Source organism: Scheffersomyces spartinae, assembly GCF_019049425.1.
Source record: "Scheffersomyces spartinae strain ARV_011 chromosome Unknown scaffold_17, whole genome shotgun sequence".
NCBI classification, from domain to species: domain Eukaryota; kingdom Fungi; phylum Ascomycota; class Pichiomycetes; order Serinales; family Debaryomycetaceae; genus Lizanozyma; species Lizanozyma spartinae.
The window spans coordinates 144,487-158,625 of NW_025065064.1; the positions used below are offsets into that span (position 1 = coordinate 144,487).

Consider the following 14,139-nt stretch of genomic DNA (forward strand, 5'->3'; position numbering starts at 1 on the left):
AAGGTGAAAATTTTTTTGGTTTTGTAAAGGTGTCTTCTGTTACACAAAAGAGCGGTATCTCATCTCATTTGTATGCAGAGTTTTATCTGAGTACGACCCGTTTCTTTTTTTCTCCCTTGGCTCACTTCCGAGGGTAGCTCGCTTGGCCTGTGATCTGCTTCCCACTGTTTGTACTACGTATTACATAGGACTGATTGGTTCTTTCATTAGTGTCGTATTATTTTTGTCAGATTTTACTTGAGGCAAGTGTCTGTCATGTTTGAAACAGTATAACTAAAGGTTACACAATAACCTACCAATTAAACAAATTCTGGATTGATCTTGTGATTGTAGACAAATCTGTTGAGTTGAGGGGCAGTAGGAAACATCAATTAATACTTAAACTTGGCTCAAGTATTCATTATGTCTCTAGATTTTCCAGTCAATCTTACAAAGAATTCTTGTCGGATTAGAACTACTAACTGCATACTCTTGAGACAATTCTGTTTCAAATTTACACGACATTTTGAGCTAATACAACATTGTCACTGGAGGCCTGTTAATTGCTATAAGCACGGGGTAGCGAAAGGAAATTGTCGTAAATTGGTGCAAAGAAAAGGAGAAGACGCTAAGCAGACAAAAGAGGTGTCGTTACTAATAGCAGTACAATTTGTATAGGCAAAAGAGAGCAGCGACTACATGTTAACCAAGGACCATGCTATCATTTAATATTCTGGTAGCATCATCTGAGGTTCAGTCTTATTTGTCTGTAACTCTTTAGTCTATTATTGAATGGTAAGCAAGTTGCTTTGTACATCCTTATTTTTGTGAAAAAGACAACTGTGTCTGCAATCATGTCTGCAAATGTTACAAAGTTCTCTTTTTAAACGACAAATCAGAAAAGGAAAATAGTTTAAACAGGGACAAGCCGACAATTAAACGGTTTATTCTTTCAAGACAGCTTTCTTTTTAAAAGATACCATATAATCGTGAAGAACCGCCTAGGGTTGTGTAACTAGTAGTATAGAGTGCTCTAAATGTAACAACCCCGACATACTCTTTGTTGAGATCCGGCCTGCAATCCGTCCATTTCACACTACAGTCACATAATCATAACACGACATTGTTTACAATGTCTATCGTTTATCAGCTAAACTTCACTAATATGGTCTTATAGTGTAGTGGTTATCACACTGGTTTCTGATGCTGGTGACCTGGGTTCGATTCCCAGTAAGACCTGGGAAGCTTTTTGTTGAAAAGTTTTTTGTGTTAGCAAGAATATTCTATATCAGCATATACTTAATATATCAACTACATTAGATTGTTCTGAATTTAAGCAAGCTAAGGTCAGAAAATTCGTAGGTCATTATTTTGTTTGTTTTGTACCTGTTTATCATACAACATGAATGCTTATCGTCTACTTATTAGTGCCTCTTTCCAATCTTTATAATTTAAATTAGCCACTTCGTAAGAAAATAATGGTTCTATAGTGTAGTGGTTATCACACTGGTTTCTGATGCTGGTGACCTGGGTTCGATTCCCAGTAGAACCTTTTTTTTGGTATAATTATTTTATAAACTGTGATACAGAATCTTGTTTATTTTTCATTTCATGTGTATTAATTATGACTATGGTATGTAAAGGTCAAGCAAATAAAAGTATTATGAAATATCTAAGTTGAAAATGTAACGCCAAGATCCCACAGAAGCTAGCTGGTAATCATTTACTTCTTTCAAGCATTGTCAATGGATGGAGGTTCGTTGCTAACAGCTTTGTGTCCTGGTTTGCTTTCTTCTTGTTCGGCCACCTTATCTTCTTTAATATTAACTTCTTCCTCAGGGTTCTCCAATTCCTGTTTTTGCTTCAATTCCTCCATTTGTTGTTTCTTTTGAGCTTGAAATGAGTTCTTTGGGGTGTCATCTTCTTCTGGGTTTTCACCATTCTTACTTGCTTTGTAGCCTGTCTTTTTCTTTGTTCTTTGCAGCAAGCTAGGATCAACATCGACCTGTACCTTACCATTGATATCTGCACTTATATCTTTCTTGCCAGAATTTTTATTGGGAATGGAATTTTCGATATCAGCATCACCAACAGTACCATCTTCTTTCGATTTCTTGCCTGTAGGATCCACATCAATTTTCTTCTTAAATTTAGATCCCTTCCCGGTTCCAATAATCTGGTCTTCATCTGATCCAACAATAGGTGCTTCATTAGCAATCCCTCCCTTAGGAGCTTGGTTAACACCTAATCCAAGTTCACCCTTAGAATTACTAGCTAAGTTGCTGGCCAAATCTGGATTGTCCAGTTCCTTGTCTGCCACAAGGTTTAAGTTTTCACCTGTGGAACCCTTCTTTGGGGCACTCAAGCCAGGTTTAGCCTTAGCAATAGAGCCAGCAGCATTGTTACCTGCTCCACTATTTAGGATAGCAGGGTCTGAAGAATCGTCATATTCCAGTTCATCATGAGAAACGATTTCATAAGTATTGTCGACGGCAGAAGAACGAACGTCCATTGAAATATAATACATCAAAAGTGAAATAACTGCCAATAAAATCAAATAACCTGATAATCTGCGACGAGGAGAAGTGAAAAACTGACGAGGAAGTTGATCATATGGAGACAGTTTCTTCTTAGAACCTGATGGGGACATGTAGTAAGGCCTGGGGAGACCATTACCCTTGTATGAGCCTTGCATAGTATGTCTTGAAATGGGAATGAATGTTCGTTACTAAAAATGCAAAACTGGTGATCCACAGATACCAATAAACTTTTGATATAATTATATCGAATGGTTTCAACCTTTTTGTTTTTCGGTTGTCGTTTGTTGTTGGTGACGGTGTGTGAAAAAGTTGCTTCCGTTACGTTAGGCACGTCCACTGTATCTTTTCTTTTCTTTGATGGGTTTTATCACAGCAGAAATGTGAAAAAAAGAGATGAGAATTGCAAATGTTAAAGAGAGAAACTTTATATCTATGTTGGTATCGTTCAAAAACCCACAAGTTAATTCTTCTCTTAACCTTTCTTTCCTTGTAGCTAAAAGAAAAGTGCAATCTTCAACACGAACTAATTTTGTCAAAATTGGGTCTAAGTGTTAGTTTGAGTCAAATTTTCTGGGGGCGGCATAAATCAATTTTGGTGGACTACATATTGGGTCGTGCGTAAGGTGATTCCATCTTAGTACCCGCATCATCCTCCATAAAGCACTATGCATGGGATCGAGACTACTGGTTTGAAAAAATGCGAGAGTCTGTTGTAATCGAAGAAAGACCACAATAGTACGTACAGAGCACAAAGACGCCTATCATGGTAGACATTTGAAGAAGTACAATAACGAAGGTTTAATTGTACTTGTTGTTTTGTTTATAAAAGGGGAACGACTTTTTTTCGTACGGAATCAGGATATACCTTTTCTAGGCGGTAGGTGGTACCAAACCAAAATCGGTTGTAGTATTCAAACGATTATTAAATATAATGGATATGTATTAATGGTTATTTCAAGTTAATAATGTTGATTGCTTACCAAGAATTCTTTGCTCATGTCAATTCTATGCAGCAGTCTAATAATAGAATTAAGTCTGTGAACGATGTTGCATCTCTTTGTTTGTACTGATCATTTACTTAGAAAAACGCACCCCACCGCCATTTTTACAACTGTACAATATCTTTGACCTTCGTTAGTTTAATTTTGGTCCTCGTATATATATTTCCTCGCCTTTTAAAACGCTATTACAAGACGCGGTCCTAAAAGCATCAAGGGTTATATTTGCTTATACCGCATGACTATAACTACTTATGCGTTATTATCTTTCTCCCATATAGTAGAAGGATATTCGACCATCTGCTGCTTGACACTCACTTGCTAAGTCAAGTTAACAGTTGACTGATAGGACACACATATTTCTTCCCAATCACAAAGAATCACTCCAGCAGATAAGATTTAGGTATTTAATATCATTTCACCACAAACCATTGTATTGAGGGAGATAATGTGTTTAATGTTCTGTCTTGTGATATTATAAAGCCCTTTGTTTCGCGTCGTAAATCTTGCGCTGTTGTATTTCACATGTCGTATTCTTCTCCCGTAATCTTAGTACACCCATTTGTATAACGCTATAGTAATTAGTATGTGCGTTTAATTGAGTTGTGTCGACGTACATCTGCTGTTTTATTTCTACTGTGCCTATGTATACAAATCTGCAGCAGTTCTTCAATTCCGGACTAGAAACCTAGAATTTTATTGTACCGTCCCTTTTCGGAAATCATTTTAATCTTGCTGCGAAAATTATACTACTCTACTGTTTGCAAATCTGGCGCTTACTGTTTAACTATTACGTCAATTATTAAGCATTAAACCCTTCTAAATAATGCGTTCGGTCATATGCTTTGTTGTTTTCAACTTCTTTCTTGGTGTAGTACACTCAACTCCTCCAGCATGCTTTTTAAGTTGTATCAACGAATTAAGCCATCAATGTCGTTCCCTAAGCGATATCACTTGTCTCTGTGGTAAGTCCGATCTCTTATTAGGATGTTTAGTGGATATTTGTCCTTATGGCACATTTGAAAGCGCCAGGGATCATTACTTCGGAACTTGTTTGGAACATAAGTACCAAATCAATCCACCGCAAGGTCAGAGTCCTCCATTTTGGAATCCACCGCCACCAGTTGCTTCTCCATCAGTCACTTTTCAGACGGTAAGTTCTACTATTACAACTGCTGTTACCTCTTCAAGGCCAACACCCCGACCAATAATCACAGCCTTTGTATCTGATTCTTTCTCCTCTCCTTTGAATTCTTCACCTAACTTTCCCTACGCTTCGCTGTCAACATTAGCCTTAGCATCACCCGGTGAATCTAATTTGGTAGAGCTTGCTTTACCTCCCACAGTTGATCGTGAATATCAGGACATCGAGTTCTGTGAATGGGAAGAAACTAAATCCACTGATAGTCAAGGTAATCTTATTATTTTAAGAAAGCCAATAGATATCCCAGAAAAATATAAGCCCGCGCCAAACATGAAATTGGACGAACCCACCAAAGTTGTTTATATTCTTAAGTATGTCACGGAAGGTGCCACGGGATCTATTCCTGTTCCTGTGACTGTTGCAACCAAGACTCAGCTATCAATCGGCAATCAAGTTGCACTGAGTACAACGATCTCCAAAAGCATGCCTAGGTATCATACGAAAAGAATGCAAGTCATAAGACGTATGAAGCACCCAGGTCCATCACCAGTGTCTCTTCAAACTGAGGTAATCTATGAAGGGTATATCGAGTAAATCACATATTAATGCATAGTTAAAGCTCCTTCAACATGTAGACTTTCTGTATATAATCCTTTGGAACACTGACCAATCCTATTTCTCTTACATGTGTATACTTTGGATTGATTTTATTGGTGGAAGTTTCCTTGGTATTATTCAACAACAAGTTTCCAAAGGGGTCTATGGCATATATCACTCCATCAAGGGTACGCAAATCATTAAGACTAATTCGTACTGTACTTCCAAGGAAGCTCTCGGGTTTACGTAGCATTGGTTATGTTTGGCATCAATAAAGAAGTCAAATTGAACTTCAGCTTTTACCTACTCTATAGACACAAAAAAATCATACAGTTAGAAAGGTTACCCGGACATATTGGTTTCTTTAACCCTAAAAATTTTCGGTTGAAAGTTGAAGAATAGTCAGGTGGCACTTTTTCTTCTTTAACATCAATCGCATATCCACCCTTCACAAAAGAGTGTCTTATTTGTCTATGTAAGGTTTCTTGGAGGAAATTTGTGTGGTTAGCGTAGATGAAAGGACCGTTACTGGGCGCCCGATGTTGACAGTGATTAATGGAATTTTGGGAATCAGTTGTGTCTAAATTTATTAATAACCATTTGTAATGTAGAACAGTATTACTTAGCGGCGATGATCATATCTTGGGTGTGATCCATAAAATACTAAGTAAAGTTTTAACTTCTTAAGACTTTTTTTGAAATGAATACTGGTACCAGTTCCAGTACTAGTAATCGAGTATTCATAAACACTAACAAAATCTCGATAGTAATGAAAATTCAAAATTGCTTAACGCTTTTATTCCACCTGCTACCACAAAAAGGCTATGAACATTGAACATGAGTTGGCTATGATACATGATGAATATCAACACTACTTTGGGTCATGTAAACTTGTACAAAGCGAAGCCAGTGGTAAATACTTAGACATTGTCACTCAAGAAGGAGGCCGCCTAAAAGTTTCCGTATCTGCCAAAGGATGGACTAATGAAGATGTAAAGAATCCAGGCTCACAAACAACGTATGAAACATTTGAACTGTTAGCAATGGCTAACCTGAAAGGTTTCCAAGTTCAATTCAATCAGGTGTTGTTCTCAAAGTTGGAGCTGTTACCACTAGACGATAATTAAAAACTATAGTAAAGAACAATCGTACACATGCATAATTGATGATTGCTATTTATATTCATTTATGTACATGTCTGAAGAAAATATATATCAGTTATGGCAAACCTAAGCCAAAGCAATCTAGTAGTCATGAGTCTTTTTATATTCTTGCTTGACCATCTGTTCAACATCCCCAACATCAACTTTTGTATTACGAATATAGTAGTGTTTGTTACGAGGCATGTACTTGGTAGGTTTATGCACAATTTCAATGTTTTTCACATTAGGGTTATAGAGAGGTACCCTGACTTCAACACCTATCTTTTGGTATTTATTACGAACCAAAATATTAGTACCCACATTGTTATGACCTCTTTTAATGGCAATAACTTGCCCCACAACACTGGTACGATCTCCGTAGGTGACCTTGATCACATCTCCAGCACGCAACCCATTTCTAGAGTCAACCAAGGCTCTTCTTTTACCAACACGATCGTATTTATCCAAGAGCTCCTTCTGAAGAAACTCAAGGGCACTTTCACCGTTTCTTCTCTTAGGAAGTGGTTCATATACTGTAGGAAGGTTGGTACGAGCAAAAAACGTTCTCAAAGGATTACCTAATGAGGAAACTGGAACCATAGAAGCAGTTCTTATTCTTGTGAAAAGTGAAAGCATTAGTCGTGAATGAATATTGATTTTCAAAACCAATCAGGTTGTCATGCAAATTGGATATGTTTAAACCAGTTAATGCCTTGACATAGCAGCTTGGTTGTAGTTCTTTTCTCCCTTACATGAAAATTTTCCATGTTTTGGTAGCGCGCGGATGCTATACTGAGGTAGCTTAGCTCCATTACATAAGAGTTATGTTTTACGCTTTTGATCACAAGCTATCATGATAGTGATCATTCTATATATGTATATGTAGCATTAAATGCTGTATTCATTGATGGTGGAATATTATGAAACTTAAAAACGTGGTCTACGCTTTCTCCCCGTGAATTTGGAATCAAGTGCAACACTTTTACCTCGTTTTCTCATAACATCCTTCTTTCGGCTTATAAATTGTTTCTTTGATTCCAACTTTCTCATCAACTTCTTGTTCACCTTCTTATTGGAGTCTGTGACTTCCATTTCAGCCCCAGCCAAGTTTATCAGTCGATCACTCTGTCCTGCAGTCAAAACTAAGTAGTACTTTTTGTTCTTTTTAGATTCTGGATCATCAACCACTAAACCACCGCCAAACCCTGCGACCTTGGCCAGATCCATAATTTGTTCAATTTGTTGATCATTCATAGGATAGAATTGAGCAACGAATTTACCACCACGCTTCAAAGAAGCGTATAATGTGTTGAAGAACCGCATGAGACGTCTCTTTGGGTCAACATTTGCAGTATCTGCGTTACAAAGCCATTGAATAGCCGAAATAGAAATAGCAGCATCAAAAGTACCTGGTCTGAACGGTATACCATTTCCCAAATCACTCAAAAATAAATCACCTTCCAAATCTCTGTCCAATCCAGTTGCAAGCATCGATGGGGAAATATCCATTCCAAGCCAATTATATCCTTCTTCAGTAAGAATCTCTCCACTGAGACCTGAACCACATCCTAAATCCAATAAGAAATGTGGAGTGTCAGGTTCCAAATTTAAAAGCTCAAGAGCACGAAGTGTCATCTTGGCTTGAATATGCTGAACACGTGTAGATGTGGTATATTTGTATGATTCGGAATCATTGTAGAAGACTTCAGGTGGAGCCAACTGTTCAGGTCTTGACATATTGATTTATATTGAACTCCCTACTGCAAACAATGTACCAGTGTGTGACTATAAATATTCACACTTTTAAAAAGCTTTTAAACCTTGAAATAAGTTTTGTAAATCTGGCTGTAGTGTCGTTTGCTTTGGCCTACAACTATCTCCAAGATACACGGTGAGTTTACAAGTTCCCATCTCATCGCAAATTTAATCAAAATAATCACGTGACACATTTTCTACGTCAAGGACTATTTACATACTCAAGCTAAATATACAAGTCCTAAATCGTAATCATAAATGGTTTCGTGGTCTAGTTGGTCATGGCATCTGCTTAACACGCAGAACGTCCCCAGTTCGATCCTGGGCGAAATCATTTGTACCGCATTGGTTTCGTGGTCTAGTTGGTCATGGCATCTGCTTAACACGCAGAACGTCCCCAGTTCGATCCTGGGCGAAATCAATATTTTTTAGCATTTTTGAAGAAGAGCTATTAGCTTAAACTGTGCTCTCTAAACGGTATTTATCATGTTTTGCAGAAACGTTTATTGGTACAATTGTGCCAGTAGGTTTTAAACTTCTTCTCTATCTGCTCCTGTTGTAGATGTTTGATTTTCAACATCACTATTTTCACCAATCCAATAGTTGGGTGAAGCAAGGAGGGTGGGTTCAGTTTTAAAACATCGGTTACATGAAGATATACTCTGCGGGATTTTTCATAATCATATGTATCAGCCCGTTGGCCACTAGACGTGGAATTCTGCAAAATAATGTGTTTGTGGAGTTCATTCCGAACTTGCCGTGCGGTGAGAGTTTAACGACAAAACTGATGGTGACAGAATTACCTATTGTTCGGGCCCTTTACCTAATAAGGCGTAATATAGTCTACAGTCTCTAATTTGGTTTTCCGTGTTATCCATGGGAATTGTAGTATCAGTTTTCGACTTAATCAGCAGTATACTCTGCTTAAAATTATTCGACTAAGAAAAGTCAAGATATTGGAGCTCAGGCATGTTGGTTAAGCTATCTCTTGAGACTTATTCCTTAAATGGTTTGGTTAAAGTTTTCCAATACAATCAATGACCATTACCATTCTTTCAGGTACCTACACCCAGCTAGTTTTTTAAGGGTTTCGTAAATGCCATCGTAGTGCGAATATCGTTTTATTAGGCTGCAATTTTCTGCAACCCATTTACTTCTTATTGTTTTAAGTACGATGTAGTTTATGATGATTGGTAAATAAATCAAATCCTGTTTATACTTCCAGGGATGCGTGACGTATGCATTATGTTAAGGATCAAATAATGCAGAAGTAAAGTTACACTTTACGGGCCGCTTATGAGTAAGCCTGTTCATGTCATAGAAAGTGTACAATATATATAAATGGAGTCAGTTTGACCATTTTCATTCAAAATCACATTCCTTACATACTTAAAACGTTAACTTGTTATTAATATTATATTAGACTAAATATTCACAATGGTGTCTTTTATTCCATCCAAGCTCCATCGCTTATACCAATTATATTATTATAATTGTCCTTTACCTGTCCTTTCACCAGGAGAATCAATTTTCTTCAATTTGTTCATGATGATGTTGATGATCTTTTGCGTTCATTGTAGCTGCTCGTTAGTGCCTGCTATCGTATTGAAAACCATGAGTATTCCAATTACAAGCACCTAATAGTTGAACAAGTTTTACTGGATAAACTAAACATTGCTTAAGATATTATCATGTTGATGGTTCGGGCACATATGTCCCCTTATTAACAACGATTTCGATTTTCATTTCTTCTTCCAAATGCCAAATGCCCTTCTTTTATGCTCATGTTTTTTATAGAATAAAAATACATGTCTTTATAATATCTTTAGTTGATATCAGCCAAATAATGTTTTGGGGTCATGGATGTCACAACTGCGAGTTATAGACTCTAAGATTGTAATCGTATCTTGTAATTGTTCATCGGGTTGTTGTTGAAAATTGATGGATACCAATAGATCTGTGTCGTATTCCTTCAATCTAATTAAGCTACCTAGGATCGTTGTTCCATTATGTACAACGTAATTGATACTTCCTTTTATATCTTTGGGGGCTTTGATTGGAATTGAACTCACATGGTTGACATCAATAGAAACTTCCCCCACAAGATCCAGAAAATGATATTGAATAGCTTCGGTCAATTCTTCCTTAGGAACATACTCCAACAAATCAAAGATAACCCATTTATCATATGATCCTCCTTTAGGACTAGGCAAGACAAATACTTCTTGTGAATCTGGAATCGGTCTCATTGTAGACGCATCAATGCATGATTCAGGTAATACTGCCCGAATGGTATCTCCATACAACTGGGCATTCATTTCTTATAAACTATGTTTACTGTTATATGAGAAGATCAACGAGCTTTGCTATAGTCGATGGAAGTTATTCAATGGGTCAAAAATCTTACACAAGATAATTCTTATGCAGTCCACGTGATGAGCTTCGTTTTAGTAATAAGCCCATAGCCATTTACGTCAAGTATTCGTACTACTTCGGAGCAGGTTAAGGTTTATGGTTACAAAAATAGTTGCTTTACTATATAAGAGCTACAATATCACCTGTTCTACTTAATATCATGTTCCTCCCCGTAAATACTATAACTGGGAATAGTCTTCCCAAAGACAAGCCTATAACACAGAAAAATTGAATGGAATAAACTTCTAAGTAATAATTTTCTGTATCTATGTACTGTAGTGGTTTCCATTCAGTCATGTCTGTAATAAATTGAAACAGCAATGGCTCATCTGAAACTTGAACTAACAATGCAAAGTAATAAAATCAGATTCAGGTACATCAGAAGTTGGTGCTACCAGAGTTTTTTGATTTTACGGTCGCGTTCAAAATTTTCTATGACGACTACAAACAAGTTTCATGGATACAAACGTAATACCAACTTAAGCAAAGGACAATAGTAATTGAGAGCCTCATTAACTCCAACTGTTTACTCGGGATCAGGTGAAGAGTGGTTCTTTTTTATGTCTATTTGAGAGCTTGTGTTACTTACAGAACTCTCTCTTTTTGAGCACATTACTTTAGAAGATGGCTCCCCTGTCCAGGAACAGAACCAAAAGAACCATCTACACCAGTCTTGCCATAGTATTTCTACTTTTAGTTGGTGGGAGGTTCTTGTTGTCGCATACACTGAAAAATGGTGGTAAAAACTTACAGGAGGTTTTGGCCAACTTGCCAAATGAAAGTGTTTTGGGGATTCTGAATATGATCTTTAATGAGAATGAGAAACAACAAGATGAGTTGTTGAACAAACTCAATAAATTACAGAAGGAAAATATGGAAAAGCAAATGGAGCTATTAAAGCAAATCCAAGCTAAACAAGATTATATTATCGACCAGTTGCAGGTCATGAAGAAGCCTAGTGACGACTTATCTTTAAGAGATAAGTTATCATTTTTATTCCCATATGACCCTAAGCTGAAGTTCCCTGCTTATATATGGCAATCATGGAAACATGGATTGAATGATGAGAGATTCGATGAGAAGTATAGACAAGGTGAAACCCAATGGGCTTGGAAAAATCCAGGTTTTGTCCATGAGTTATTCAATGATGATACCTCTCATACAATTATTAGACATTTGTATAACAAGATTCCTGAAATTATTGAAGCATATGACGCACTTCCTGAATTGATTCTTAAAATGGACTTTTTCAGGTACTTGATCTTATATGCTAAAGGTGGTGTTTATGCTGATATTGATACTCACCCTTTACAACCTGTTCCTAATTGGATTCCTGATAATGTGTCGCCTAATGAAATTGGAATGATTATTGCCATTGAAAGCGAAATGGATACTGCTGATTGGAAGGAAGAAAACCATAGAAGATTACAATTTGGTCAATTTGTTATTCAAGCAAAACCAGGACATCCGATTTTACGTGAAGTGATTGCACAAATCACTACCAATACATTGAATGCAAAGAAAAATCTTGAAACCAGTAGCTCTAGATTAGAGTTATTAGGCTCTCCATCTCAAAAATCTCTTGAAATATTGAAATGGACTGGTGCCGGGATTTGGACCGATGTTATCATGAGATATTTCAACGATTATTTACAAAGTTCCATTTTCCAAAAGGTCACTTGGAAGGACTTTTATGGTATGACTATTCCTCGATTAGTAAGTGATGTTTTACTCTTACCTAAAGCCAGTTTTGCTTCGGAGATTGAAATCCCCAAGGATGGGAAGATCTCTGATCCATTAGCCTTTGTCAAGCATCATGCTGCAAAGATCTGGAAATCCAATTAGTTGATTCTTTTATTATACATATAACTTTTATACGTATATCTTTAGTATATATAGTGCATTATTCAATCCATTAATAGTATCATCATTGAATTGCAGTAAGAAGCTCGTTGTAAGTCGTGTGTGGTGAATAGTGATGGTTTGGTGGTAGGACGCAAGTTATGTCGCAAATTTCAAATTCATATCTGACTGTGACTAAAATTTATAGTAGAGACACCACAGTAATTGCCAACGTTATGAACAGACAACGTATTACTGTATTCAATGCTGGCGAAACACATGACTCGGTGATTAAGCACGTTGGTCCTAAGAACATACATTTAGAATCCGCAGATCCTTTTCTTGTTGAAGTAAAGACAACATCCCCCCACATTGAGACTCCTAATCTCATAGAGAGTATAAGAATTAGTTATTCCAATTCCAAACAGCTTCCTTCAAATAAGTATCCACCATTATTCCAATACTTTTTTCAAAACGGTTGGAGTGTTTACTTCACGATATCAAGCACCACCACCAATTCAGGTGCCAACAAGGAGCTATTCTTTGAGCAAGCAGGACAAGTGTTAAAAAAGTACTTTGATTTGCCACCTGAAACCAGTGAATTGGGAATTCAGGCTACTTCTTCCATATACTATAGTTTCCTAGAATTGGGCGACCCTAAAGATGTTCTAGAGCGTATTTCGGGACAAAAGTTAGACACTGGCATAAATGCACTCGATATAGTAATTTCAAGCTCGGGTAATACCGTTCTGAAATTCGTATACGAAACCAACAGTGTCGAGATAGAGAGAAGCGACTTCGTATACAAAGAGGTTGGGCTCTTCTTACTGGAAGAGCAATTGACAGCTAGAGATGATATTGTACTTTCCGGTATAAGAGTTGTGTATGACCCAGAAGACCAAATCCCACCAGATAATGATCTCAGCTCTATTATGTTTAAGACTCTATTCCATGTCAAACCACGTCACAGATTAATTGACACCATTAATTATGAGACATCAGTTAAACCTAATGGTTTGCACCCTATTCTTGTGACGAACTTCAACCACAATGTTTCTCGAATTTATGATGAAGACATTGGTGATTGCGAGACCTTTTATTATCTTAATTTAGAAAAGTCTTTCTTTATAGATAAGTACCAACTCCCTGACAATCAAGTTAATGTTTTGGATGGGGTGCTGGAATTGGAATTGCCTGCTTATAAAGTTAAAACTTGGGGTACTGAAGTTCTTCTTCAACTAAAAGACCCCAATTTTGGTGCAATAGAATTACAGCTTCATTCAAGATACCAAAAGCCTAAAGAAAATGACCCACAGACTACGGTTTCTATTAATCAGCCAATAATCTTCCAAGCATGTTCTATTGGTAAAGTGGATTCAAATGCCGTTGGTAGTTCGCCATTCGATAATCACATAAATAAGTTTGGAGGAAACTATGAAGCATTCTTCACTCCTGATTCTGTTTTCTATCATTATAATGGCAGCGTTGAGCCGATCTCCATTGATATTCCTAATGGGTCTTCTGACTTACATTCAATAAACTGGAAAACTTCTATTGTTGTTCTTTTGGGTTTAATTCTTGTGCTTAACAAGTTGATTAAGATGTTTATTATGAAGTACCAAGCAAGTCATGAAAGTAAAAAGAATGATTAAGAATTAGGAAGCAATCAAATCATGTTTTACAACTCAAGGTAATAACGAGATTACAAAATAATGAAAATTCTATTG

At 36.8% G+C, this 14,139-nt stretch overlaps 6 protein-coding genes and 4 non-coding genes across 10 annotated transcripts; 7 read left to right on the forward strand and 3 right to left on the reverse strand.

The window, feature by feature from the left end:
• Nucleotides 1–1,146: 1,146 nt before the first annotated feature.
• KQ657_001639 lies at nucleotides 1,147–1,218 on the forward strand. Its single transcript has one exon. It is a non-coding gene; the product is annotated as a tRNA-Gln (tRNA).
• Nucleotides 1,219–1,459: 241 nt separating this feature from the next.
• KQ657_001640 lies at nucleotides 1,460–1,531 on the forward strand. The gene has a single exon. It is a non-coding gene; the product is annotated as a tRNA-Gln (tRNA).
• A 180-nt stretch (nucleotides 1,532–1,711) lies between these two features.
• KQ657_001641 (uncharacterized protein) lies at nucleotides 1,712–2,674 on the reverse strand (the record flags this gene model as incomplete). Its single annotated transcript, XM_043192430.1, has 1 exon — nucleotides 1,712–2,674. The coding sequence occupies one exon, from the start codon at nucleotides 2,672–2,674 to the stop codon at nucleotides 1,712–1,714; it is 963 nt and encodes a 320-aa protein (XP_043048094.1).
• A 1,669-nt stretch (nucleotides 2,675–4,343) lies between these two features.
• CCW14 (Ccw14p) lies at nucleotides 4,344–5,255 on the forward strand (the record flags this gene model as incomplete). Its single annotated transcript, XM_043192431.1, has 2 exons — nucleotides 4,344–4,347; nucleotides 4,393–5,255. 2 exons carry the CDS (start codon nucleotides 4,344–4,346, stop codon nucleotides 5,253–5,255), a joined length of 867 nt encoding a protein of 288 aa, XP_043048095.1.
• A 1,247-nt stretch (nucleotides 5,256–6,502) lies between these two features.
• BUD23 (18S rRNA (guanine1575-N7)-methyltransferase) lies at nucleotides 6,503–8,137 on the reverse strand (the record flags this gene model as incomplete). Its single annotated transcript, XM_043192432.1, has 2 exons — nucleotides 6,503–6,990; nucleotides 7,336–8,137. The coding sequence occupies 2 exons, from the start codon at nucleotides 8,135–8,137 to the stop codon at nucleotides 6,503–6,505; spliced, it is 1,290 nt and encodes a 429-aa protein (XP_043048096.1).
• Nucleotides 8,138–8,415: 278 nt separating this feature from the next.
• KQ657_001644 lies at nucleotides 8,416–8,489 on the forward strand. Its single transcript has one exon. It is a non-coding gene; the product is annotated as a tRNA-Val (tRNA).
• A 13-nt stretch (nucleotides 8,490–8,502) lies between these two features.
• On the forward strand, nucleotides 8,503–8,576 carry KQ657_001645. The gene has a single exon. It is a non-coding gene; the product is annotated as a tRNA-Val (tRNA).
• Nucleotides 8,577–9,990: 1,414 nt separating this feature from the next.
• KQ657_001646 (Ran GTPase-binding protein) lies at nucleotides 9,991–10,473 on the reverse strand (the record flags this gene model as incomplete). The annotated part of the gene is made up of 1 exon (XM_043192433.1): nucleotides 9,991–10,473. The coding sequence occupies one exon, from the start codon at nucleotides 10,471–10,473 to the stop codon at nucleotides 9,991–9,993; it is 483 nt and encodes a 160-aa protein (XP_043048097.1).
• A 721-nt stretch (nucleotides 10,474–11,194) lies between these two features.
• On the forward strand, nucleotides 11,195–12,415 carry HOC1 (alpha-1,6-mannosyltransferase; the record flags this gene model as incomplete). Its single annotated transcript, XM_043192434.1, has 1 exon — nucleotides 11,195–12,415. The coding sequence occupies one exon, from the start codon at nucleotides 11,195–11,197 to the stop codon at nucleotides 12,413–12,415; it is 1,221 nt and encodes a 406-aa protein (XP_043048098.1).
• A 233-nt stretch (nucleotides 12,416–12,648) lies between these two features.
• PBN1 (uncharacterized protein) lies at nucleotides 12,649–14,064 on the forward strand (the record flags this gene model as incomplete). The annotated part of the gene is made up of 1 exon (XM_043192435.1): nucleotides 12,649–14,064. One exon carries the CDS (start codon nucleotides 12,649–12,651, stop codon nucleotides 14,062–14,064), a length of 1,416 nt encoding a protein of 471 aa, XP_043048099.1.
• Between the last annotated feature and the right edge of the window lie 75 nt (nucleotides 14,065–14,139).